General features: G+C 54.5%; 1 protein-coding gene and 1 long non-coding RNA gene across 5 annotated transcripts in view; one reads left to right on the forward strand and one right to left on the reverse strand.

The window, feature by feature from the left end:
* Positions 1-706: 706 nt before the first annotated feature.
* LOC126062250 (uncharacterized) lies at positions 707-9,313 on the reverse strand. The gene is made up of 4 exons (XR_007514004.1): positions 9,148-9,313; positions 7,193-7,256; positions 3,188-3,278; positions 707-3,016 (listed from the first exon to the last, which is right to left on the reverse strand). It is a non-coding gene; the product is annotated as an uncharacterized LOC126062250 (long non-coding RNA).
* Positions 8,507-25,123, forward strand: part of ATP2A3 (ATPase sarcoplasmic/endoplasmic reticulum Ca2+ transporting 3) — a 35,477-nt gene continuing 18,860 nt past the window's right edge. For 3 of the 4 annotated variants that reach the window (XM_049859571.1, XM_049859570.1, XM_049859572.1), the window contains exons 1-8: positions 8,508-8,812; positions 18,757-18,774; positions 19,007-19,089; positions 20,999-21,103; positions 21,294-21,432; positions 21,701-21,781; positions 21,863-21,948; positions 23,184-23,648. In XM_049859571.1, the coding sequence (XP_049715528.1) occupies positions 8,695-8,812; positions 18,757-18,774; positions 19,007-19,089; positions 20,999-21,103; positions 21,294-21,432; positions 21,701-21,781; positions 21,863-21,948; positions 23,184-23,648 (1,095 nt within the window). In that variant the 5' untranslated portion in view covers positions 8,508-8,694. Of the gene's footprint in view, positions 8,813-18,756; positions 18,775-19,006; positions 19,090-20,998; positions 21,104-21,293; positions 21,433-21,700; positions 21,782-21,862; positions 21,949-23,183; positions 23,649-25,123 lie in introns of all 4 variants that reach the window. The other variant, XM_049859574.1, reaches the window with a different exon arrangement.

Genomic DNA, 25,123 nt, shown 5'->3' on the forward strand with positions numbered 1-25,123 from the left:
ACTGTATGTCCCTGTTTGAAGCTCTTCCTCACTCTGGGCCTCAGTTTCCCCTTGTGCGTGATAAGGAGGTAGACCTCGGTCTCTGGGTTTCCCAGGGGACCTATTCAGAGCCAGTTATATGAGAGGAGGGAAGAGAGTGAATACGTAGGGTTGGGATAGCCAAGTAAATGCGCTTCCAAGGTAGAGAGAAATTTTAAGGAGAGGACCCGGAAGAGCAATCTAAGGTAAGGGAATAGTCTGAGCTAAGGGGTGAACCTAGGCCGTACAAGGCTGTTTTTTTTTTTTGCCTACATATGAGTAGAGGCCCAGTGATAAAGGGCTTCGATTAATGGGTTGATGAATATGGACTTTATCCTGTAGGCGGAGTCCCTGGGTGGTGCAAATGTGCTCAGCTGCTAACCAAAAAGCTGGAGGTTCAAGTCCGCCCAGGGGAGCCTCAGAAGAAAGGCCTGGTGATTTATTTCTGAAAAAATCAGCCACTGAAAACTCTGTGGAGCACAGTTCTACTCTGACACGCATGACATCAGAGTCGACCTGACGGCAACCGGTTTTTTAATAGGTAGCTGAAGAAGATTCTTGAGCAGAGACAAGAAGTAACGAAACTAACATCTCAGTGAGAGAATCTTTTTTTGTCTATAAATAAAGTTTTATTGGCACTTTGCCATGTTCATTTACCTATGATCTATTTTTCTTTAATTTTATTTTGTTGTTGAGAATATACACAGTGAGAGAATCTTGATACACCAGGGGTAAGGCTGGAGGCAGGGAGGCCAGGAAGGAGGCTGTTGGTATGGTGCAGCTTGACAGAGAAGATGGGGCCTGAGCTCGGGCACTGACAATGGGGTAGTGGGTGGAGGGGGAGAGTGGAGCTTGTGAGAGGATATCCTCCCTTGCCCAATCAAAGTTCATGGCCCTTATGATTTGGGAGGGGATCCCCAACAGGCAGGCTGATGGAGTGCTTAGGAGCCTGGGCTCTGGAGTCATATAGGCCTGGGTTTGAATCCCGGCCAGGGGACCTTGGGCAAGTCAATTAGGTTCTCTGAGCCTCTCCGAGCCTTTCTTCATCAGTAAAGTGGGAGCAGGGCCAGCTGCATAATTAGTGGAACCCAGTGCAAAATGAAAATATGGGGCCCTGTTCAGAAAGGAGGGGAAAAAAAGAGCTGTAAAAGGTATTAAAATAGAGAGCTTTTTCTTTTCTTCTGAGATCTCTTTCTTGACTTGACATGGGTTACGTTTTTGTTTTGCTTTGCTTTTGCTATTAAATGTTCTAAAAAAAGAAAAATTAAAATTTTAAATTATTAGCATGGATTTTACCATTCATCTTTATATTACGCAATGCCAGTCTCTTAAATGAGAAATTAAGGGCATTTACTCATACGCAGAACCACTGAAATTACACAACTGGTATGTCATAGTTTGTACGTCCATGTGTATTTTGTTCTCACCGGGATGGTGGAACTGCTGCACAACACTAACTCAACTGGTTTTATTTCACTTATTGATACTCCTACATTCTACCAACACTCTCTGCCTTCAGCTGACTGATAGTAAGGAAGAGCTTCTATGTTCTCACTTTCAGTGTAAGTGGTGAGCTTGTACAGGAAGATAATATGAGTAAGGAGTCCCTGGGTGGAGCAAGCAGTTAATACACTCGACTGCTAAACAAAAGGTTAAAGGTTCGAGTCCACCCAGAGGTGCCTCAGAACAAAGACCTGGAATCTACTTCTGAAAAATCAGTCACTGAAAACCCTATGGAGCACAGTTCTACTCTGGTACACGTGGGGTCACCATGAGTCAGAATTGACTCAACAGCAATCGATTCACACGAGTAAGAAAGGCTATGGTAGGGCTCCTTGGTCCTTTGTGCTTCTTAGAATGAGACTGTCTTCTTTCTGGCCTCTCAGGGCTATCAGCACCCCCACTTAGTTGTAGAGGTAAAAGGCTTGCCTTGTACTCGATTTGAGTCTAACTGAATTCCCATGCTTCCTGGGTCCAGGAATTCTGTGTTCATGCAGTGTGATAGTTGAAGTTATGTGTCAACTTGGCTGAGCCATGATTCTCAGTGGTTTGGCAGTTATGCAATGATGTAGTCATCCCCCATGATGCGATCAGTCAATCAGTTAGTTGTAAAATAAGCTTCCTCCAGGGTGTGGCCTGCATCCAATATATATAGATGGACGTTCTGGAAAAGCCCGCTTGCTTGCTCTGAATCCTATATCCAGCTCATCATCTGACCTCTGGTTCTTGGGACTTAAGCTAGCAGCCTGCTGTCTTACCGGCCGATCTTGGGTTCGTCAGCCCCTGCAGCTACGAGTCAGAAGAAGCCTCCAGCCTGACGCCTGACCCACAGACTTGGGACTTGCCAGCCTCTACAACCATGTGAACCATTTCCTCAAGATAAATCTCTCCCTCTCTCAGCTTCACTGGTTTTGCTTCTCTAGAGAACTCCGCCTAAGACATGGGGCATCATGAACACTCTCTGTGAATGGGATCACAGCATACTGCACGTGTCTCCTCTGGTTACACACATGTTCCAACATTCCATCAGATTTCACTTACAAAGCACATGTTCCAAGATAGAATTAAGAATCTTAAGATAGCAACAGCAGAACATTAAACCAAGCGCGGGCCCTGTGTGGCTCCCCAGGTTCCGTGCCAATGAAAGCAGCCCTGAATGGGGATAATAACAATGTTTAACCCAGTGCTGTTGCGAGCATGAAATGAGATAATGCATGAAAAGAGCTTAGCACAGGACCTGACAGATGGTGTGTGCTCAGTTTGGGTGGCTCGAATCACAGATACTTTCCTGCATGGCTTGGCCGCTTCTCCTGCTAGGAAGGCCATTGGTCTAGGCCCCAGGAGGGACAGAGCTTCCCTGGGCATGCCTGAGACAAGGCTCATGCCAGCTCAAGGAGCTCTAGGACAAGGCCCAGACATCTAGAAGATCTTCCTCTCTTGCACCATGCTCTCGTCTTTCCTCTCTGCTCCTTCTTAATCTCCACTGGAAGGTTGTCTCCTAATTCCCATAATATTAAGAATAATATCAGAAACCATTTACTGAGCACACACTACTTCCAGACACTACGCTTTACCAGCACCCATCAGTTAGTCCCCACAACAGCTATTTAAGCCCCAGCCCTTTCATCTCCAATGGCAAAAACCCTACTGAAAAAAGTTACTGACTCACCTTACTGAAAAGATCAGGGATGAGCTGATCCATGGGTGGGTCCATGGGCCGTTAAGATGACATCAGAAATCTGCCTCTCTCCATTTCTCTGCTTTTTTTTAACCAATATAAAAAAAAAAATATTTCATTTTATTGTTGTTGTTGTTGAGGATATACACAGCAAAACATACACCAATTCAAGTTTTCACATGTACAATTCAGTGACATTGATCACCTTCTTCAAGTTGTACAACCATTTTCATCCTCCTTTTCTGAGTTGTTCCTCCCCCGTTAACATAAACTCATTGCCTCCCCAAGGTTCCTATCTAATCTTTCCAGTTGCTTTTGTTAATCTTACCCCATATAGATAGATCTTAAAAGAGGATAATGGTCAAGGCCGATGTTCTTCATTAGTTAAGCTAAACTACTGTTTGGTTTTAACAAGACTTAAGGGACTATTTTTGGTTTAAATTTTAAAGGTTTTCTTAGGGCAATAGTTTCGGGGGTTCATCCAGCCTCCGTGGCCCCAGAAAGTCTGGATTCCATGAGAATTTAAAATTCTGTTCTGCATTTTCCCCCTTTTGATCAGTATTCTTCTACAGAATCTTTGATCAAAGTGTTTAGTAATGGTAGCTGGGCACCATACAGTTCTGGTCTCATGGCAAAAGAGGCAGCTGTTCATGGAGGCAGTTAGCTGTACACTCCGTTTCTTCTTCCTATTTCTGACTCTCCTTCTTCCTCTGTTGCTCCAGGTGTCTCTGCTTCTTTTTGTGGTGGCTCCACTGGCAGCCAAATTCTACCCTCATGGTGGCAGGATGGCTGCCAGCAGTGACAACCTTACGTCCCACTAGCTTAGCCACCATTTTACCGATAGAATAAGAATATTTTCCCCAAGAGTCTAACAAAGCCTTAGCTGATGGCTCTGGTTGGCAGACATGGGTCACATACTTATTCTGAACCAATCAGTCTCTGTGGCCAGCGAGTTGCAAGAACCTCATTGGCTAGACAGAGTCATAGGCCTGTCCCTAGATCTAGGGGTTGGGATCAGCTCTATGGGAACCACAGGGACTGGGGGACGGGCAAGGAAGATTTCCCAAAAGAAAACCAGAGGAAAGTGGGATGGATGCTGGGTATGCCATCAGCCTCATCAACCCTGGGAAAGGGCTTTTTTATCTTCGTATATAGTGGAGACTGTCTAGCATTTACCAAACCTGTGAGCACAGTTAGACTACATTTCCCAGCTTCCCTTGCAGTTAAGTGTAGCCATGTGACTGAATTCTAGCCAGTGAGAGGAAATGATGTGATCCTTCAAGGCCTGGCCCCTTAAAACCGCCTATGTGCCGTTCTCCCTTCTCCATGCCCCTTCTCCTTCCACTGGCTTAATACAGACAAGTGTGGCGGCCTTAGAGCCATGTTGAAGATGGCAGACCCTCAAAACAGAAGGAGCCTGGGTCTTGGAGCCACCACCTCACCAAGCACAACACCTGCTGCTTCAGACTTCATATGATTGAGAAACAATTCTATCATATGTACACATTTTTCGGTGGCTTTGTTATAACTGTTAGCTTACCCTAACTATTACAGATGAGTAAAGTGAAGCTTAGAGGGGTGACATGACTTAGCTGTAAGAGGCAGAGCCCATATTCTAAACCAGGCCTGATTCTTTCTAGTCACACCCCTCTGGCTGCAAAAAACAGAAGCTTGCTCAAACTGTAACAACAACAACAAAAGGGCAGGAAATCATGCCCCATGGAATCCTGGGAAAGCCAAGAGCATAAGCACAGTAGAGCCTCTAAGGAATTTTGGTGCCGTCAAGCAGCCCCCCACCCCCCCCATTACATGGTTGTTATTGTTAGTTGCTGTTGAGTCAATTCCAACTCATAGTGACCCCATGTGCGCAGAGTAGAACTGCTCCATAGGGTTTTCAAGGCTGTGACCTTTTGGAAGCAGATGATCAGACCTGTCCTCTGAGGCACCTCTGGGTGGGTTTGAACCACCAACCTTCCGGTTAGTAGTCGAGCACTTGACCATTTGCACCAGCCGGGGACCACATGGTCTCTTGCCTCAACTTCTTACTGCATATGGGCTCGGTTTTATCTCTGCTCTCCCGCTGCTCTATGTGAGATGATGTTAACTCTTGCCCTTTAACTCTGACTCAGTCACTCACTGCCCTCTGGATACAATCTCTAGCTCAGAGCTTAAACTCTCAAGAAAGAGTCTGATGGGCTCAGGTCACCTGCCTATAGCTGAGCTACTTTTGGGTCAGGGCCCTCGCCCGTCCACTCTGCTGGTGTGGTGGGTGTTATTTGGGCAGTTCAGGCTGCCCCCCAGGTATCCCTCTCTAGCTGCTCTTAGACACCTCCACCTGGAGTCCCCAGAGGAGTAGCAAGGGGTGGGGGCATAGGGGAACACTTGGCTGCAGTCCAAGGGGGCTCCAGAGGAGGCGCAGAAAGACCTCCTGAGGTGCCACAAATACGAAAGGTGCCTGACCGAGGCAGCTGGACAAGAGGGGGGAAGGCATTTCTGCTGATCCCTGGCCACTAACAATGTCTATTCATCTTGAAATGGGGGCGGGGGGTGCGCAACTTAGAGATTGCCCCTGGTGTCGTTACCCTCCCTACACCTCTGTCCTCAGACCCCTCGCACCCTACTTGCTCCCAAACGCACTTCTTCAGTCCCCTCCCCAAGGCCACCTGCTGCCTCCCCTCAGGGCTGAACCTCTCCCCAACCCAGCTGCAGAAGCCAGAAATTCAGGTGGGAGTCAGCTGTGACTCTCCACTCTCCCAGTCTTCCCTGAAGCAAATCCATTACAGGGCCTGTCCATTGCAGCCCCACTCTGCCCCCAGACCTCCTGGTTTTCCTTCATGACCACTGTGGGGTCCTTCCAGCCTTAGCGCTCCCTTCAATCCCTTCCCCACACCAGCTTCCAGGAAGAGCTTTTCTAGAAAACCCAGGCCTACAGGAGCAGGGGAGGTTCTCAGTGTCCTAGCCCCGCCCCTCTGGTCTACCCTCCTGCTCCTCACACTGTGCTCCTTATGATCCAGCCATGTTGGGGGACACGTTGCTGAGGTTTCTCACTTTCAACTCAGGCTGGTTTTTCTGCCCGCAACATCCTCTTCTCCCGGTGGCAAATCCTTGCAGGGAAGACCTACCTTTCCCCCCTGTCCCACCCTGGCTCCCTCAGGTAAGGTGGGTAGGCATGCCCCCGCCAGGGAGCTAGTAAATTCTGCCACCATGTGTCCTGTGGGGGTGTTGGGAGGAGCTGGGACTAGGCACCAGGCATGGAGCTCTTGGAACACAGTAGCTGGAAGGTGGGAAGATAGACATGCCCTTTGGACAGCCTGCCTGTGACCATGTCGCCCTGGCCACCAGCTGTTTGTCTATCCAGGTGCAGACAAAGAACATAATAGGGGCAGACAAGCAACTGGGCAGGTATTGGAATATGAGACGACTGTGTGTTTCTGTGGTAGCTTGGGGGGGGTGCCCAAGAGCTGTGATGGGGGCAGCTAAGCAGGTGGGCATGCCGACAGGTACGTGAGCCTGTCAGGGTGGGGGCCACAGTTAATGGCAGCTGTTTGCCTTGTCTGTGGTAGTTTGGAGGCAGGGTGGGGTGGGCCGGAGAAAGAGAACATGGACGAGGCTGCCCAAGCAAACAGGCAGGACTTCTGGCCCTACCTTCTAGCAAATACCGGCTCACAGCTGAGGGTGGAGTGAAGTTGGAGAGGCCTTGGGTTAAGGTCCTTGGGGCTGGCAGAGAGGGAGCCAAACCCGAAGATGAGTGTATGGGGGGGATAGGGTTGGGGTGCTGCTACTTGAATGCCTAGGGCTCCGTGTCTCTGGGAGGGAGGTATCTGGTGGACAGCTGTAGGGCTTTGACTCTGTCTTGCCCTGGCTAACCTCTCTGTCCTGGCAACTTAGGGATACAGGTGGGGCTACCTTTGTGGACTGTAGCAGTGGGGAAGAATAGCACAGGGGGGAAATGCCATGCTGGCAGGAGCCCCAGCCAGGAAACCAGCATCCCCTTACCTCTACTCCAGCACTCCAACAGGCTTAGAGACCCAGTTGATGCCCAGGAGTCAGTCTAGACGACCTGTCAAAAGCAAAGGGCTGGACCGTGCTGTCTAGCCAGTCCTCACTGAGCATCTCTAGGCTCAGGGAGGCAACGAAAGGGGGAGACCAAGAAGGAGGGGCCCCACCTTGTGCTGGGAGGAAGAAATCTTTGGGAGGGGAAGGAGGGTGAGCATATGGTCTGGAAGCTGGGGCTTTCAGGAGGTGTGTGTGTGTAAGGCTTCCTGGTAGTGGAGGCACTGTAGGGTTTGGGGTTTGACCAGCCAGCTGATGTCTTCAATCCTGGAATCTAGGACTCTGTGTGGCCCAGGGGGTCCCCAGAGGCTGAAGCTCTGGACAGAGGCTAGCTTGGGTGTGAGGTGGGGAGGAGGCTGGGTGGTGAGCCTGGCGGGGTCTCTCCAGCTGGAGAGGGCCATGATCAGATTATTGTCTTTGTATCTCCTTTTAGCCTGGATCAGTGATTGATTCCTTCCCACAGCTTCCTTCCCAAAACCTTACTGCCCCTACTCCTGGCACCTGGCAGGCTGGAGCTCAGGGAGCCTGGGGGTTCTGTCCTTCTCCCTTCCTGGGGCCAGGGTCACGGGGGGGGGGGGGGACAGGCCAGAGGCCCCCACCCATTCCCTCTGGCCACTCTAGGGAGCCCCGCCCCCGCCCTGGCAGTTACATTTCCTGCTGGGGTGAGGGCGGGAGTCGAAGGTAACAGACTGGTTTTCTGTAGTTTTTTTATACTAGCTCATTGTTGAAGGTTCTGGTTATAGGGGAATAGCCGCTCATCGCCGGATGCTTGGAAAAGAATAAAGAAACACAAACATCAAATGAAGAAAGCACCAAGAGTCTCCTCAGGAAGAGATGTGCTTATTCACAGGCTTCGGCGCTCCCTGGAGACCCAGGGTCACACATTGCAGAATTCGAGCTGAGGTGCCGGAAGCCCTTTTTTGAACACCTTCATTTTGTAACCTCCCCGGACCCAGCAGTGCACGTCCCGCGGGCAGGAGGGCTCAAGTGGCGGCGAATGTGGCAGTTTGGAAACCGGTGCTCTGCAGCCTGCACCAGCTGTCGGCCCTTGGGTGTCCCGGGACGGCCCCCAGAACCCTGCGGACAGACCCCGGACCCCTCCGGCCACGTGCCTCAGTCTCCCTCCGCGCTCCGCGCGCCCCCGCCGGCGGCCTCGGCGCTCCGGGGCGCAGCGGGGGCGGGGCGGCGGCGGGCTCGGAGGGCGGCCGGAAGGGGTGTGAGTGCGGGGGCGGGTCCCGCGCCGCCCCGCCCCGGGGAGGGAGCCCCGGGCGCAGCATCCTGGCGCGGGGCCGGGCGGCTGCCGCCACTGCCGTCGGGGAAGGTCCCAGCGCAGACATGGCCTCGCGCTGCGCCCGCCCGGGCCCGAGCCCCCGGCTCCCCCCGCTGTAGCCAGGCGCAGAGGCGGCCTCGACAGAGCCCACGGCGCTGACTGCCGGGCCGGCGGCATGGAGGCGGCGCACCTGCTCCCGGCCGCCGACGTGCTGCGCCGCTTCGCGGTGACCGCCGAGTGCGGCCTGAGCCCGGCGCAGGTGACCGACGCGCGGGAGCGCTACGGCCCCAACGGTGAGAGCGCGGGCCGGGCCGGGCGGCGGGGGCCGCGCGCTGCAGGCTCAGTTTCCCCCCTGCATAACGGCTGCAGGCAGACCTCTCCCCCCTAGCTCTCGGCCCCCGCGAGCGGGCAGGAAGCGAGGGCTCCGGAAACCTCTTAAGATGCTCTCGGGGCACCCGGCGGGGCTGCGCGGCCACCTTCGCGGGCGGTGGGGGAGGGCTCGGGGTTGGGAGGCCGGACGCCTGGCTCCCGGTCCCTGCTGCTTTACCTCCCGGCCCGGGGACCTGCGCGGTCCTTTCGAGCTTCCCGTCACCCCCGTGACCGTTCACCCCTGCAAACCTTAGCCTACCCTCCTCGCGGTCAGCCCTGGCCCCCCGCGCCGCGCTGCAAGCAGCCCGCATCACGCACGTGCAGACGCAGACGGAGACCGGCTGGCCTGGGCCCAGCCGGGGGACTTGCGGCCCAGCTTCCCAGCTGGCCCCGAGGGTCTTCACTGAGGGCTCAGTGAAACGCCCGACAAGGTGCAGCTTGTCAGCTGGCAGCCTGGGTGCCCCCACCCCCACCCCAGTCTTCCTCTTTCTGCTACCCAAGGCGGATGTGGCTAGCCGAATCGGTGGGGCCTTTGAACTGTTGAGGCTGGAGACCCACCTCCCTGAGGGTGGCAAGTTCAAGGCCTCCGAGAGAGTCGCCTGGGGAGACTTTTCCTGGCTGGGCGACCTGGAGTGGTGCTGGCCTCTCTCTGGGCAGGGGTGTGTGGAAGCTTCCAAGCTGTTTGCATGGGAGGGGTGTCATTTCTTTCTCCACCCTTGAAGGTCTGTGGGATTCTCGTTTTGTCAAAAGGCACAGCAACTGCCTCCAGGTCCAGGTGTGGCTTTGGCTCGGTTTGGTGGTCCTGTGAGGGTGGAAGACGTAGGGTTCCCTTCCCTTGTGTCTTCCAGGCAGAACATGCTACCCTCTTCACTCACCCCCACAGCACCAGGCAGAGTGTTGGGGGTCCAGAGAGAAAGCCCCCCCTCCATCCCCATTCGAAGTGCACCCTGGGCCTGTGTCCCTTGGACTCCCGGCCTCACCCTCCCACTTTCCCAGCCCAGCTTCCTCTTCCCCCCAAGGGAAAGGTGCTCTGGCCCGAGTGTCTCACTGCTCAGGGCTGGCTCAGAAATGACTAGGAGCTGTCGGAAGGGGAGCTTTGGGTTTCATATTGGTTTATGAAAACCACCTCTTATGTAAATATTATCTTTCTGGAGCAGAAATCCTTTTTCAAAAAAAATGAGTTGCTATATTTAGTTGAGCTGTGGGAGGAACTGGGGAGATAAATATTATTTAATATCCCCCATTAGTGACTTGGCAGGGATGGTGTCACTGCTGCAGGGGAGCAAGGCCTCTGCCCTGATCCTGGGGTGTGAGGGGCAGGGCAGGCAGGTCTGGGGTCCCACAGCCTCTTCTGGACCTGCCCTGGCCTCCAGCTTGGGTGTCCTGATTGCCAAAGGAAGCTGGAGACCCAGTCCATCTGCCCCCAGAGTGACACAGATTCCATCCTGTGTGACCGGGCCAAGACCCCTCTCCTCTCTGGTCCCCATGTCTTCATCAGTCCAGCAGGGGAGGGGAGGGAGCCCTTAGTCTCTCTCACTTCCTCACATATTGTTTTGTCTGAGTATTGGGACCTCGGGGTGCCCTGGCCACTGAGTATCTGTGCGGGGTGTAGGTAAGGATGTTGGAGTGGTGGATAGGTCCACGGAGATGTGGATGTACCTTAGAGGATGGGGCCGTTTCAGGGCTCCCCTGGTTCCCCTTTGCTTTGATAGTAGTAGTAATAAGAGCTAATGTGTATTGAGCACTTATTATGTGCTGGGCTTTTCATCGATTATCTCATTTCTTCCCCACAACAGTACTATGAGGTCAGGAGGGTTGTCGTCCCCATTTTGCAGAAGAGGTAACTGAGGCACTAAGAAATTAAATAACTTGTCCAAGGTCACTCAGTAAGTGGTGGAGCTGGTCTGGGTACCTGGCCCTCTTTGGGCCTCAGTTTCCGTTCCTGTACAGGGAGGCGTTAAGTTCCACAGGCTCTGGGACTCTGATGTTGGTGACTGTGCAGGGGTTGGGGTTGGCTGGGCAGCAGCTATCCAGCTTTGACCCCAGTCTCTGCGGAGCCCCAGAGGGCTCTTCCCTCGGCTCAGGAAGCATTCCAGGCTCTGGAAATGACCGGGTGTGGTGAGGGGAGCCAGCTGCCCCTTCCTGCCTCACACTCTCTATGGCCTCGAAGGCCCAGCCTTGGTCTGAGAGGTGGGCATGGGGTGTCCTGCAGTTGCCACCAGCACAGCCTCTAGGGTTGGGCTGACAGGGCTTTGAACCTGGCTCTGCCCCTTCATAGCTATGCAGTCATGGACAAGCCACTTCGCCCCTCCTGGTTTCCTCATCTCTAAGGGGGGGCTACAGTAGAACTCACCTCAGAGGTTGTTTGTGAGTGTTCATTGAGGTCATGGACACCTAGGCTTCCCTCCTGTGGCAGAGAAGGCTGGGCGGGGCTCCAGGCCAGAAGCGGGGTCGGGTGGGGTGGGGTGGGGTGGGCGGGGCCTGCTGGTAGAGGAGGACACCCCCAGGGACTAGTGCCCTTACCTCAGGAGTCTGTGCACCTGCAAAGTCGTTAGCGCTGGAAACCACAGGGAAGTCATTTGCTTAAGTCCTGAAGTTTGCAAATTCTGCGGGGAGAGGGGAAGGGACTGGGGATCCCCGCCCTCCCACCCGCCTCCTCCTGCAGACAGAGACCTTATTGCTGTGGGGAGGGGAGGTGGAAATGTGCAATGCAGTCAGGAACTGGCCCAAGCCCATTGCAGAGATGGGTCCTCTGAGGCCCCAGCAGGGTCTTTCTCTGCAGGACCCAGAGGTGCCAGCATTCACCTTCTTCCGGAGGCTTTTTACATTTACTTTTTGAATAAAAATTTGCACACATTCAAAGGCTACAAAAGGTGTACAGTAAAGTCTCCCCATCCTGTCCCCAACTTCCCCTTCCGGGTGTTCCCCATGTCTTGTGTCTCCGGAGCTGCTCTGTGCAGATACCCGTCCGGATCTATGACCACGCCATGATATCTTTTTATGTAAGAGAGAGTATTGTCCGTGGTGCTTTGCCCCTGCTTTACCACTGGCAAATCACTCTTGGAGACATTCCATGTATAGTGTCCTCTGCTCCTAATGGCGACACAAGGTTTCCTTGCGTGGCTGTTCCAGCTTTTCTTCACCCCTACTTCTGACAGACTCTTGGGTTGTCTGACACACCATGTTACAAGGAATATCCTCATCCCCGCGTCGTTGCACACACTTGTGAACGTCGCTGAGGGGTAAATTCCTAGAAGTGGGATCGCTGGTTCTAAGGGTGTGTGCACTTTTCATTTTGACAGCCATTGCAAAATTGGTCTCTGTAAAGTTGTACCAGTTTACTTGCCATTTCCCCGACACCTCGCCAACATAGTGTGCAATCCATATTTTGATCGATGCCAATTGGATGGAACCGTGCCCCCTCATACTTCTGTTTTGCATTTCTCTGCTTATACGTCAGGTTGGGCATCTTTTCACAGGCTTAGGAGCTGTTGGATTTCCTTGTGTCTGGGAACGGGCTAACCAGCCTCTTTGCCCGACAGGAGCCGAGGCAGGAGGCAGAAGTGGAGCGTGTCCTGCTAAGTGGGCCTGTACCTAAAGCTCAGTGCAGAGTGTGACGTGGCAGTCGGGCAAGATCTCAGGAGGTCCCCAGGGGTGGCCTCTGTCCAGAGAGCTTGGGGAGGAGCTGGGACCCAAGGCTGGAGCCTGTCTTCCTGGGCCTCATGCTGCCCATCTGTGCAGTAGTTGGAATGGCCTGAGAGGCTGCTGGGTGAGGGATGGTCTGGGTTTGGATTATAGCCAGCAGTGTCTCTGCTGTGGCCTTATCTCCTCTCTCAGCCCAGCCCCCTGTTGGATTCTGGAATTCTGGAAACCCATATGCATGTCCTACAGAAACCAGGCCGGGAGGATGGGGTGAGCTGTGTGGACCCCCTGCCTGGGTGGCATTAGGCAGATTTTCCTGCCCTTGGCCTCAGTGTCCTCGTCAGTATAGCAGAGATGCGATCCTGAGATCCCCTATAGGCCTCGTGGGATGTGAAACTGACTCGGTCTGTCCCAGATCTGAGTGAGGGTGGGGATTACCCACAGGGACTTGGAAGCTCAAGGTCTTTCAGGCCTCACGCTAGTTTTCATGCCCATTGCCCCTGCTGGGCAGTGTTAGCCCCCCAGGAATAGCACCAGGCTGCCCCGGCTGGACCCCGTCACCCCTCATACCTGGAGCTCCCTGAGGCAGGGCTGGGGCTGCCCCATAGTGCAGTCCAAGCACACAGGGGTCCAGCAAACCCTTCACCTCTAGTGCTGGGTAGACCAGGTGGGCCCCTCTACAGACCTGGGGAGTGCTTCCTGAGGCCTCTCAGTGGCTCCCTGCAGAGTGGAGCCAGGCTGTCCACTCTAGGTGGACCCTGGAGACATGGCAGAGCCCGCCCAGCCCGGGCCTCTCCCAGCCAGCTGCAGCAGCTTGGGCCCTGACCCTGCAAGTGATGGTTTAATTGCTCTGTAAATTTACCTTTGAGGAAGACCTTGGTGGGTGCGCCTGCCTCTCCCAGCTGGAGCTGACACCTAGAAGCTGAAATACCAGTTTCTAGTGTTGTGAGGAGGAAGGAATTGAGGGGGCACTAGGGCAGCCAGTGGTGTGTGGAGTTGGGAGTAGCCCAGGGGCATCCCTGAGCCTGCACCCACTCCATTCCCCCCTTCCTGGCACTGGCACACGGGGCAACTGAGTCAACAGTTACTGTGAGGCTGTGTGTGGACCCAGGGCTGACTCACCCCTCCTGGCGGTGAAGGTTCTCCCTTCCCATCCCACAAATGACTGTGTGAAGGTCATGGGTGGAGGGAAGGGTAAGGTAATGGGGTGAGGGGTCTGGGAGGGCTTGCAGAGGAGGGGGCTTTTCAGCAAAGGTCTCCTGGAAGGGTGGGATTCATATGAGGAAGCAGGGAAGGGTACTTCAGGACCAAAGTGGTTAAACTCTCAGCCACTAACTGAAAGGTCAGCAGTTCAAACCCACCAGCCGCTTTGTGGGAGAAAGGTGTGGCAGTCTGCTTCCGTAAAGATTACAGCCTTGGAAACCCTGCGGGGCAGCTCTACTCTGTCCTGTAGGATTGCTATGAGTCAGAATCGACTCAATGACAATGGGTTTTTTGGTTTGGTACTGTGGACATAAGGAGCCCTGGTGGTGCAACAGCTAAGCGCTCAGCGTTAACCTAAAGGTTGGTGGTTCAAACCCACCCAGCAGCTCTGGGACAAAGACCTGGTGATCTGCTCCTGTAAAGATTACAACCTAGAAAACCCTATAGGGCAGTTCAACTCTATCACATGGGGTCGCTATGAGTCGAAAGTCGACTTGACGACACCTGACAACAACAAACTTTGGACAGAAGGAATGGCATGAGCCAAATCTCGGAGGAGGAAAAGCTTTAGCAAAATGGGGGGAGGTGGTGGCAGTGCTGCGGCGAACCGCTTGGCAGACCAGATGGGCATCTGAAGTACAGGAGTGATTCTAGAAGGGCAGGTTTGGGCAGATCCAGGAAGGTCTTGAATGCCATGCTAAGCTTGGTCTTTATCCTGTGGGCCATGGGCAGCCCCTGGTAACCTATGAACAGGGGAGGTAGGCCCATTTACTCATTCACAAATATTTACCAACCACCCACTATGTGCTGGAGACACTGCGTAAACAGTCCTGCCATCGTGGAGCTTATGTTCTAGTAATAGTTGTCATGGATAAGGGGTATCGAGCGCTCACTACGTGCTGTGCCTCATTCTGAGTGCTGTAGACTTAACATGCCATTTCATCTTCACAGCAACCTTATGCAGTACTGTTGTTATCCCCATTTTGCAGACAGAGAAACTGAGGCACAGAGGGGTTTTAGTGATTTACTCATAGACAGAACTACCAAGAGATGGAGTAGAATTTGAACTCAAGCTCTTTAGACCAGACTCCTTGCTCTAAGCCATGAAGCTTCTCTGATCACAGCCCCTGGCTTCCCCAGGCCAGCCCCACAGTGGGTGAAGCCCAGATAAGATTAGTGAGGACTACCCTACCCGCAGGCTGACCCAGCCACAGACCTGGGAGGGAGCAGCACCTCCTTACTGCCTTTGCCCTGCGAAGCCCAGTGGATGGCACCAAGAGGTGGGTGGGGCTGGGGCATTTCTCCCCATTTAGTAGATGGGGCAGCTGAGCCAGGGCAGGCAGGATGTGGGCCCAGTGCCACCACTTCAAGGGGAACCAGCTCAGCCCCGCCATGTACAACCTGGGGAAAGCACAAAGACACTAGCGTCTTCCAGGGGTGCCTGGGGATGGGGTCGGGGGACCTCTCCCAGCCCCTGGGCTTACTTCATGGCCCTGGGACTCATTTACAGGAGGGGAGAATTGGTCTTGCAGGGTCTTGGTGGAACTGGTGTTTGAAGCAGACCAGGCCTGAGCATGCAAAGCCTTTGTTGTTGTTAGTTGCTGTCAAGTCAGCTCTGACATATGGCAACCTTATGTGTAACAGAACAAAAAGCTGCCCAGTCCTATGCGATCTTCATATCTTTTGTATGGTTGAGCCCATTGTTGTAGCCGCTATGTCAATCTATCCCATGGATGGTTTCCCTTGTTTTTGTTGCCTAAACCCAAAAACCAAACCCTTTGCAATCAAGTCAATACCGACTCATACCGACCCTATAGGACAGAGTAGAACTGCTCCACAGGGTTTCCAAGGAACGGCTGATAGATTTGAGCTGCTGACCTTTTGGATATCAGCCAACCTCTTAACCACTGCACCACCAGGGCTCCATGAACCTTTCCGAACAGGGATGATTTTGGCTGGTGGCTTTGGGGCAAGGGGCTGCTGCAGAGGGGCATGCCAGCTGTTGGGATGGGGTCATAACAGCCCAACAATCAGGACGTGGGGTGCCACATTTTTTCAGGTGACCTAGACTATGCAGAGTCCTGGTGGCCCAGTGGTTAAGAGCTTGGCCGATAATCAAGATGTCAGCAGTTCAAATCCACCAGCCGCTCCTTGGGAACCCTGTGGGGCAGTTCTGCTCTGTCCTACAGGGTTGCTATGAGTTGGAATTGACTTGACAGCACATAACAACAACAACAGATTATGGGCAGCAGGGTGACCAGGGGAAAGAAAATAGGACAGTATGGGAGCCAGACCAAGGGTTCCAGAGCCAGACTCCCCGAGCTCAAAACCCTGCCTGACCTCTTCCCAGCTGTGTGACCATGAGCTAGTTACTCAACCTCTCTGTGTTTCAGTTGTCTCCACTGTAAAATGGAGCTCTTAACTGAATCCTCCTGGAGTTGTCTGAGAGTTACAGGAGACAGATGCCCACAGAGTTGGCACAGTGTCTCACACACAGCCAGCACTGGTTGCTGCTGTTACTATGATGTCTGCTGAGCACCTCCTCACGGGCTCAGCACACAGGGTTTTCCCATTTGTTCTCCAGAGGCAGTGTGGGTAAAGCACCTGGCTCACTGCTCTGTATATAGTAGGTGCTCGGTAAATGTGACTCTTAATAGTAACGATAATTATGGTGAGGATGGTAATCCTCACCGCAGCCCTTCAAGATGGGTGTGGGTGCCCCTTCTTACTGAGGCCCAGGAAGGCTGGGCTGCCTGCCTGGAGCCCCATGGGCCAGCTGCTTAGGCAGGACTAGAGCCATGCCTGTGCCATGCACGGGGACGGGCAGGGCATCTGATTCGACCTCAGTGGCTGGCTGACCTCAGCTCTGCACAGAATAAATGCCCTAAGGAATGTGGTTCCAGGGACTTCATGTCTGACGAGGGAAGCAGCAAGAGGGATTCAGGTTGAGACTCACAGGTGAACTGCTGCCCTGGTCAGGAACCATGAAGATGCCCGCAGAGGTGAGGGGTTTAGGAGTGTCCTGGGCAAAGCATGGCAGAAGCAGGCAGATGTGTGTCATGAGGTTGGCACTGCTCTGTGCAGAGGCTGGGGAATGGCTGATATGACCTCAAAAGGACCCTACTCCATTGGAGAACTGGCCCAGAAACCAGGCCTATCCCCCCTTCCCCGTGCCTTTCCTGTTCACTTCAGCTAAATAGATCAGAAGGAAAATGTCTGTTTGATTTTAATCTCAGAGCAGGACACTGGAGATTACATTTTCCACGGAAAATGTCAGCCGCTGCCTAAAATAGGACTTTGGAGAAAATGCTAGAAAGTGTATTTTTAGGTTATGTGTTTCCCGCAGGGATTCCTGCAGCCCAATGGACTGTTTGATACTCTCCATGGTTCAGCTGCCAGGTGCAGACCCCAGACCATCCAAACAGGTGGTCTGGGAAGAAGGCTCCCACGGGAAAAAAAAAAAAAAGGTTTACACGAGCCAGAAACAGGTGGACAGATGCAAAGACTCACTTCATGTGTCAGGAGGAGGAGGAGGAGGAAGAGAGCGCCGGCCTGGGGTGAGGCCTCGGGTGTCTGCATTTCTAACCAGCTCCCAGGTGACGCTGATGCTGCAGGCCCCGGAGATTGTCATTTGAGTAGCAAGGGGCAAGGAAGGCAAGAGGAGGTGGTGCTCAGTTAGCCTTCAGCCTGGGAGGGGCCTCAGAGAGGCTGGAGCAGGGGCAGGAGCTCAGCACGGGCGGGGGGAGCCTGTCAGTGTCTGTCCTCTAGGGCCCAGCCCCCGGCCCTCCCACAGCCCCATAGAGACACACTTCCTTGCTGTGTGACCTCATTCAAGCGGATGCTTTACTCTGAGCCTTATTCTCCCATCTGTGAAACAAGGCCGTGGTTCTTGCCCCACCTTCCCATTAAGATGATGGGATGATTGCAAGACATCAGGTATCTGAGGCAGCCAGGTACAGGTACGAACTCAGGTACCAGCCAACCTGGTACAAAAGGTGCTTCAGGAAACAGATAAAAACTTTGCATGTAAAGTGCTGGCAGGTCTTGTTAGTTTTTGAAGTTGAGAATGTTCTGTGGGTCTGGGACTCGGTGAGGGGGCTTTGCTGACCTTGCCCGGAGGGGAGGACCTGGTGGGGGAGGGCAAGCTGAGGCCCAGCCCCCAGGGATGGAACTTTGGAAGAGTTCCTCACTGAATAGGATGCTGGCTGCTGGGGTCTTGTCCTGGGGAAGCGCCCAGGGTAGGGTGAGGCTCTGCTGCAGACCTTGGCCAGGTGGTCCTAGAGTAGCAGGTGTGTCTGATACCCTGTGAGCAGAGGCAGGGCTTGGTCTCATTGGCTTGAGCAAACCAGTTGCCGTTGACTCGACCCTGACTTATGGCGACCCATGTGTGTCAGAGTAGAACTGTGCTCCGTACGGTTTTCAGTGGTTGATTTTTCAGATGTAGGTTACCAGGCCTTTCTTCCAATGTGTCTGAGTGGACTTGAACTGCTAACCTTTTGGTTAGCAGCCAAGCATGTTAACCGTTTGCACCACCCAAGGACTCCATTGGCCTGAGCAGATGGCCTCCATCTGAGTTGCTTCTAGAGGGAGGGGCCGCTTTGTGGTTGGGGTGGGGAACACTGACTGGGTGGCCATCTGAAGAAGGGCAGTGCAGGGAAGCTGTGAGACCTCCTGCCTCTCTAGGCCTCCGTTTACCCTCTGTGCAATGGGAAAGGAGCTATACTGGGGGACCTGAACAGTCCCCCCGGCTTTGGTTTTGTCCCAAGGTGAGCCAGGCCACACCTGACATTCCTCACTCAGAGTTGGGTGGGGTAGGGTGGGGTGGGAGGCTGGAAGCATCTGGGCTCCAACTATCTGTTCTGAGGTGGAGTGACCTCAGAGAGCCCTGGGGATACATCCAGTTCATCTGGGGGTCTGGGCAGACGCAGTGGGGAGGGGCTGCTCAGACATCTCCAAGGCCCCACTGCATAACCCAGTCATTTCTTGTCTCTTCATGGCTACCATGGCTGCCTGGATCCTGCAGAGCTCCCGACGGAGGAAGGTGAGGTTTGGGCCAGGGCAGGCTCTGAAGCCCCAAGGAGACGTCCTTGGGCCCTTCCCTGACAGGGTGTGCCCCTCCTCCCCTCTAGAGTGAGGGCTTGCTGCGCCCCAAGGGCCCTCAAGGCCTCAGGCTCTCCCTCTCCAGCTGTAGGGAGGGAGGGGGCCAGTTGGTCTCTGAATGAGAGGGTCAGTCGGTCAGGGTCCCAGTCCTCATGTGGCTCTCCTGTTCCCAGGGAAGTCCCTGTGGGAGCTGGTGCTGGAGCAGTTTGAAGACCTCCTGGTGCGCATCCTGCTGCTGGCCGCCCTGGTCTCCTTCGTAAGTAGGGCCCTTCCCACCAGGGCCCGGAGCCCTGCAGCTGCAGCCTTGGGCAACGGGGAGGGAGAGCCAGCAGTGCTCTGGGGCACAGGGCTGTCCTCTCAGCCATGGGCATCCCTTAGCCTGCTCCCTGGCCTACCCGCCCCTGCTCTGCTCAGACCTCGACTTCCCTCGCCTGTACCCTTGCAGCCCCCACATTGGTCTCCTGGCTCCCATCTGGCCCCCTCCAGTCTGTCTTGGACCCTGGCTGTCAGAGTGAGCTTTCAAAAGCACGAGTGGAACCCACCCCTCCCTGTCTTAGCCCAGGATTTCTCAATCTCAGCATTACTGACTTTTTGGACCCAATAATCCTTTGTTGTGGGGAGCTGTCTTCTGCCTTATAGAATGTTTAGCAGCATCCCTGACCTCTGCTCACCAGATACCAGTAGCAACCCCTGGTTATCACAATCCAGAATGTCTCCAGATATTGCCAGATGTCCCTGGGGCACCAAATCCAGTTGAGAGCCACTGCCTCAGCCCCTCCCGTGACTCCCCGCGCTCCTCAGATGTACTTTGGGGCCTTCATTTCTTTTTTTTTTTTTTTAATTGTACTGTAGATGAAGGTTTAAACAACAAACTAATTTCTCATTAAACAGGTAGTACGCATATTGTTTTATGACACTGGTTAACAACCCCACGACTTGTCAACACTCTCCCTTCCCAACCCCGGGTTCCCTATTACCAGCTTTCCTGTCCCCTCCTGCCTTCTAGTCCTTGCCCCAGGGCTGGTGTGCCCCTTTAGTCTTGTTTTGTTCCGTTGGCCTGTCCACTCTTTGGCTGAAGGGTGAAACCCAGGAGTGACTTCATCATTGAGCTGAGAGGGTGTCTGGGGCCCATACTCTCAGGGTTTCTCCAGACTCCTCAGGTGGGGCCTTCACTTTCCGCAGTCTCTTCTTGCTGCTGATCCCCTTTGCTCTTCCCCCGTTCCCAGTGTAATGGGGCCAGGGTAGGAAGGAAGTGAGGGAAACAGTGGTTGTCATTGGCACCTGAGCAGCAGAGACCCAAATGGAACTCAGGATCATTTCCAGGCCACCCTGAGGGTGGACATGATTCTGGTTCCCGCCCCCATCTCCAGCATGGTCTGGGAGGAAACCTCATCTTGGTGGTCTAGAACACGGGACAGCAGGGGCACTGGGTGGGACACTTCCCCTCCAGTCAGCAGGGCCCAGCCAGCTGTGTCTGGTCCTCCTGCCCACTGTCCTCATGGAAAATGGGGACTCTTGCAGAAAAAGTCTATCCATGCAGAAGTCTAAATCAGCAGACCCAAAGGGATGCCTGTACCCCTTCACTGTACAGACGGGCACACTGAGCCCGTGGAGAGGGAGTGACAAGTACCCACCTGGGCCAGAGGTGGAAACAGGACTTGGTCTCCTGACTCCCAACCCGGGCGTCTGGGCCCTAGGTCTGGAGCAAGGCTCCTTTGGCCAGGGGATCTCAAACATGATGGGGCCCAGAATCACCTGGGCTTGTTAAAACACAGGCGCTGAGCGCCTCCCTGAGTTTCTGACTCAGTAGGTCCGGACGGGCCCCTAGAACCACATTTCTAGCAAGTTCCCAGCTGATACTGCTGCTGCTGGTCTGGGACCCCACTTTGCTGTAGGCAGACTGGGATCTCCAGCTAGTGGTTGTGTAACTGCCCATGTCCCTGAAGATGGACCTGGGGAGGGACACAGGCTGTGGTGGTCACTGCCTGAGGGAGTTGAGTGTCCTCTAAGCCAAGGCCTTCTCAGAGTCACCCTCTCCAAGCCCAGGGATCCCAGGGGGCCTCCCTGACAGCAGGGAGGCAGACAGGAGATCCAGGGTACAAAGAGAAAGGTGAGCAGGACCTGCCCACAGCATAGCCCACACTCACTGGCTCTGATCCTGGCAGGTCCTGGCCTGGTTCGAGGAAGGTGAGGAGACCACGACAGCCTTCGTGGAGCCTCTGGTCATCATGCTGATCCTCGTGGCCAATGCGATTGTGGGCGTATGGCAGGTGGGAGGCCCAGGGGTTGGGCTGAGACCTGGGGTCTCCCACCTGCTAGATGTGACCTCCACCTGGTGCTGGGATTCCCTGCAGGTTCTTCTGCTTCCAGCGCCACCCTAGGCCCTGAGGGTGTCACTCTGAGAGGGTGGCCTGCTGGGGGCAGCAGGGACAAAGCACCTGTTCACCTTGTACTCTACAGGAACGCAATGCTGAGAGTGCCATTGAGGCCCTAAAGGAATACGAGCCTGAGATGGGCAAGGTGATCCGCTCAGACCGCAAGGGTGTGCAGAGGATCCGTGCCCGGGACATTGTCCCCGGAGATATCGTGGAAGTGGCAGGTGTGACACTGGTGACCCCGTCCCTCTCTGTGCCTCTGTGTTTTGGCTGTGTATTCAGAGGGGTGACTGTCGGATCCTTCCAAAGCTCCTCTGCCAGACTCCCACTGTACAAATAAGAAGACTGAGGGCCAGAGGGCAGGGGACCACCTAAGGGATCACGCTCAGGCCCCTGCATGCCAGCCCCAGCCATGGTTCCTGGGAGCCCTCGGCTTTTGCGGGGGTTAGCAGCCAAAGCCCCACACTCAGCCAGGCTTTCCTTCCTCCTCAGTCGGGGACAAAGTGCCTGCTGACCTCCGCCTCATTGAGATCAAGTCCACCACGCTGCGAGTGGACCAGTCCATCCTGACAGGTGAGGCCTGGCCGGGCAGGGGCTGGGCCAGGGCACAGGGGTGTCTTCGTGTGGCGTTTCTCATTCTTATTCCACTGGCAGGTGAATCTGTGTCGGTGACCAAGCACACAGATGCCATCTCAGACGCGAGAGCTGTGAACCAGGACAAGAAGAACATGCTGTTTTCTGTAAGTTCCTGGGATGCCTGGGCTTTCTCAGAGCTTTGTCTGAACAATAATATCAATACCATTAAGATTAATGAATTAAAGTCCCACGGGAAAGAACCTCACCAATTATTGACAAAACATGCAAGTTTATAACAGTAATAATAGCTTGTGTTTACGGAGGGCCGTGGGCCTGGTACTGATCCAAGCCTTTTACATATATTAATTTCTTTTTAGTCTCACAGCAAGCCTCTGAAATAAGTACTCTCGTGATCTGTATTTTCCAGCAGGCACAGAGAGGTTAAGGAATTGCTTGAGGAAGGTCATACAGGCAGGGAGTAATGGAGCTGGGATGTGAGCTCAGACATTCGCCACAGTTCTCCCTCTTACCTTCTAGACTCTGCTGCCTTAATCTGGAAAGAGGAAGAGCTTACCCATAAACACTCAACAGAAAGTTCTCTGGAGGCAAGAGGGTTGCAAAAGTGGTGGAGGATGGCAGGAACGAGCCATTTCACAGACAGGAAAAACTGCTTTGGGGTGGGACAGGAGACTTCAAGGGGCATGGTCCAGTACCATAGCTCTCCCCAAAAAGCCTTCTGAGGAGAGTGGGCTGGCTAACCAGAGGCCCTTCCCTTAACTCAGGGGCCTGGAGGGTAGGGCAGGGGTGGAGAGCCATTGCTCAGGGCAACACCTGCCTTGTCACCCCCTCCTACACTGCGCATCCATTAGAAGGGGCACTGAGTTAATACCCTCCTCGGAGCCACTGTGTCTTGGGCCTCTGTTGGGCCATTGTACAAAGGAAGACACTGAGACTCACGACTGGCTATCCCTTACTTCAGGACTTGGAGATTTTACTAGGGCCTTGGGAGTGAAGAGGCTTAAGTTTAAGTTTTCTGTATTCTTTAATGTGATATTTGTGGACTGTTTACCAGGGATCACAGTCAGCTGCATGCTGCTGTGTGGCCATGTTGATTGTTCACAACTCACATATTAACGGGTTGGTGTCTGTGCTGTGCTGGTCAGTATTGGCCCTGGTGCCTCCTCTGAGCCAGGCACTGGGGATATGGCAATGAACCAGAGCCCTGCCCGCATAGAGCTGACGCTGTCATGAGGGAGACATAGCCGCATGGGTCTGGGAGTGCTCCGACATGAAGAAAAAGGAAGCCAAGTAGAGGGATAAAAGCCCTACAATGGCCTGAAGGAGGCAAGGATCTGGGGTCCTGGCCGGGGTGTAAGCAGCTCTTCCCTCACTTGGTCAGGGCACCAACATTGCGTCAGGCAAGGCGGTGGGCGTAGCTGTGGCCACAGGCCTGCACACGGAGCTGGGCAAGATCCGGAGCCAGATGGCGGCGGTGGAGCCGGAGCGGACACCGCTGCAGCGTAAGCTGGATGAGTTCGGGCGGCAGCTGTCCCGTGCCATCTCTGTGATCTGCGTGGCTGTGTGGGTTATCAACATCGGCCATTTTGCCGACCCAGTCCACGGCGGCTCCTGGCTCCGTGGTGCCGTCTACTACTTCAAGATTGCTGTGGCCTTGGCTGTGGCCGCCATCCCCGAGGGCCTCCCGGCTGTCATCACTACATGCCTGGCACTGGGCACCCGGCGCATGGCACGCAAGAATGCCATCGTGCGGAGCTTGCCCTCTGTGGAGACCTTGGGCTGCACCTCAGTCATCTGCTCTGACAAGACCGGCACACTCACCACCAACCAGATGTCCGTCTGCCGGGTGAGTTGCCGCAGTCAGCTTGGGGCCCCACTGGTGGTGTTTGTGTGATGCTGGGCGAACTGGACTCCCTCTCCGGGTTACTCCCTGACTTTCTTTTTGGTGGGGGATGGAGGAGAAAACCTGTGGACCATCCTATGATAGGGAACAGATCCAGGTTTTCATGGGGTTAGAGCAGAGGACTGGCAGGCTGCAGTGGACAGAGCCTGGCTAGGTCACTGTGGAGCCACAGGCAGGTTGCTGCCCATCTGTGAGCCTCAGTTTCCTCATCTGAAGCTTGGGCCTCAGTTTCCTTATCTGAAGCTTGGGTGTGCAAGCCCTGCCAGGTAACCATAAAGACACAGGAGAGGATCAGATCCAGCCTTGATGCCTGAGCCAAGCTCGGGCTGGAGCCAGGCTCTACCCTGCTTCCACCATGGCTCTCTGTGGTCAATGCCTATCACCAGATACACTGGCCCCAGTGACCTTGGAAGGGCCAAGGCAGGAATTATTTATTCCCTGGATTCCAGCCCACATCCTGGGCCCACTGCCCACATGCTCCAGGGATTCTGGCTGAGGCTGCAGCAGGCCTGTGGGGCTGAGGGATCCTCCTGACCCAGTAGAGAGGTGGGTACGATGATGGTGAAGGCTGTGGGCTTCCCACCCCTCTCAGGTTCCAGGTTCCCCCACGGCTCCTCTCCCACCCTCTGTTCCCACAGTCTGCTGGCTGGGTGGCCTTGGAAATCTGGGCTCGGTCTTCCGAAGCCTTAATCAGAGGCTGCTGCAGGGGAGGGGGCACCAGCAAGCTGTACCACCCTGCAGCCCCGACTTTGCCCCAGAGCTCTGCAAAAATTCCTAGTGGGACTTCCTTTGAACAAAGTGTTCCTTGGCTCAAATAAGGACTTGAAAGACACAGAGTAGGGATGGATGCTGGGCTGAGAAACTTAACTTTTCAAGGGCTGCATTTGCTGGGGAGCTGCCTCTGGGAGCAGGGAGGAGAGCAAGAGGGGAGACACGTTTACTGGGCACCTACTAGGTGCTGGGCTGGCCATTTGCTTGGGAATGTGCAGCGAGACTGTTCCCAGAAAGCTGGCTGGCAAGAAAATGGGCTGCCCTGGGAGGAGGTGAGCCCCCTGTCCTGTCTCTGGGTGACCCAGGACCCCTGCCAACAGGAGCTCATGCCCTGGGGACAGCTCTGGGCAGGAGGGGTCTGTGCCTCACAATGGGGTGTGGGTCTCCCAGGAACGGAAAGTAGGAGCAGCTAGGCTGTGATCCCAGCTACTCCCCAGAGGGGAAACTGAGGCTCAGGTGCTCCGCAGATTATGATGAACAGAACCAGGCAAAGACCAGGCTTCCTGTCCCAGCTCAGGGTTCCATCAAGCCAACAGCTGCCCCAGAGGGCATTGAAGAATGTGCCATAAACCCCCCTCCCAGGTCCAGAGCAAACTGACAAGCCTGAGCTGCAGCACACATGGACAGAGCAGAGATTCCCCCAACCC

Source organism: Elephas maximus, chromosome 19, assembly GCF_024166365.1.
Source record: "Elephas maximus indicus isolate mEleMax1 chromosome 19, mEleMax1 primary haplotype, whole genome shotgun sequence".
In the NCBI taxonomy this organism is placed as follows: Eukaryota; Metazoa; Chordata; class Mammalia; order Proboscidea; family Elephantidae; genus Elephas; species Elephas maximus.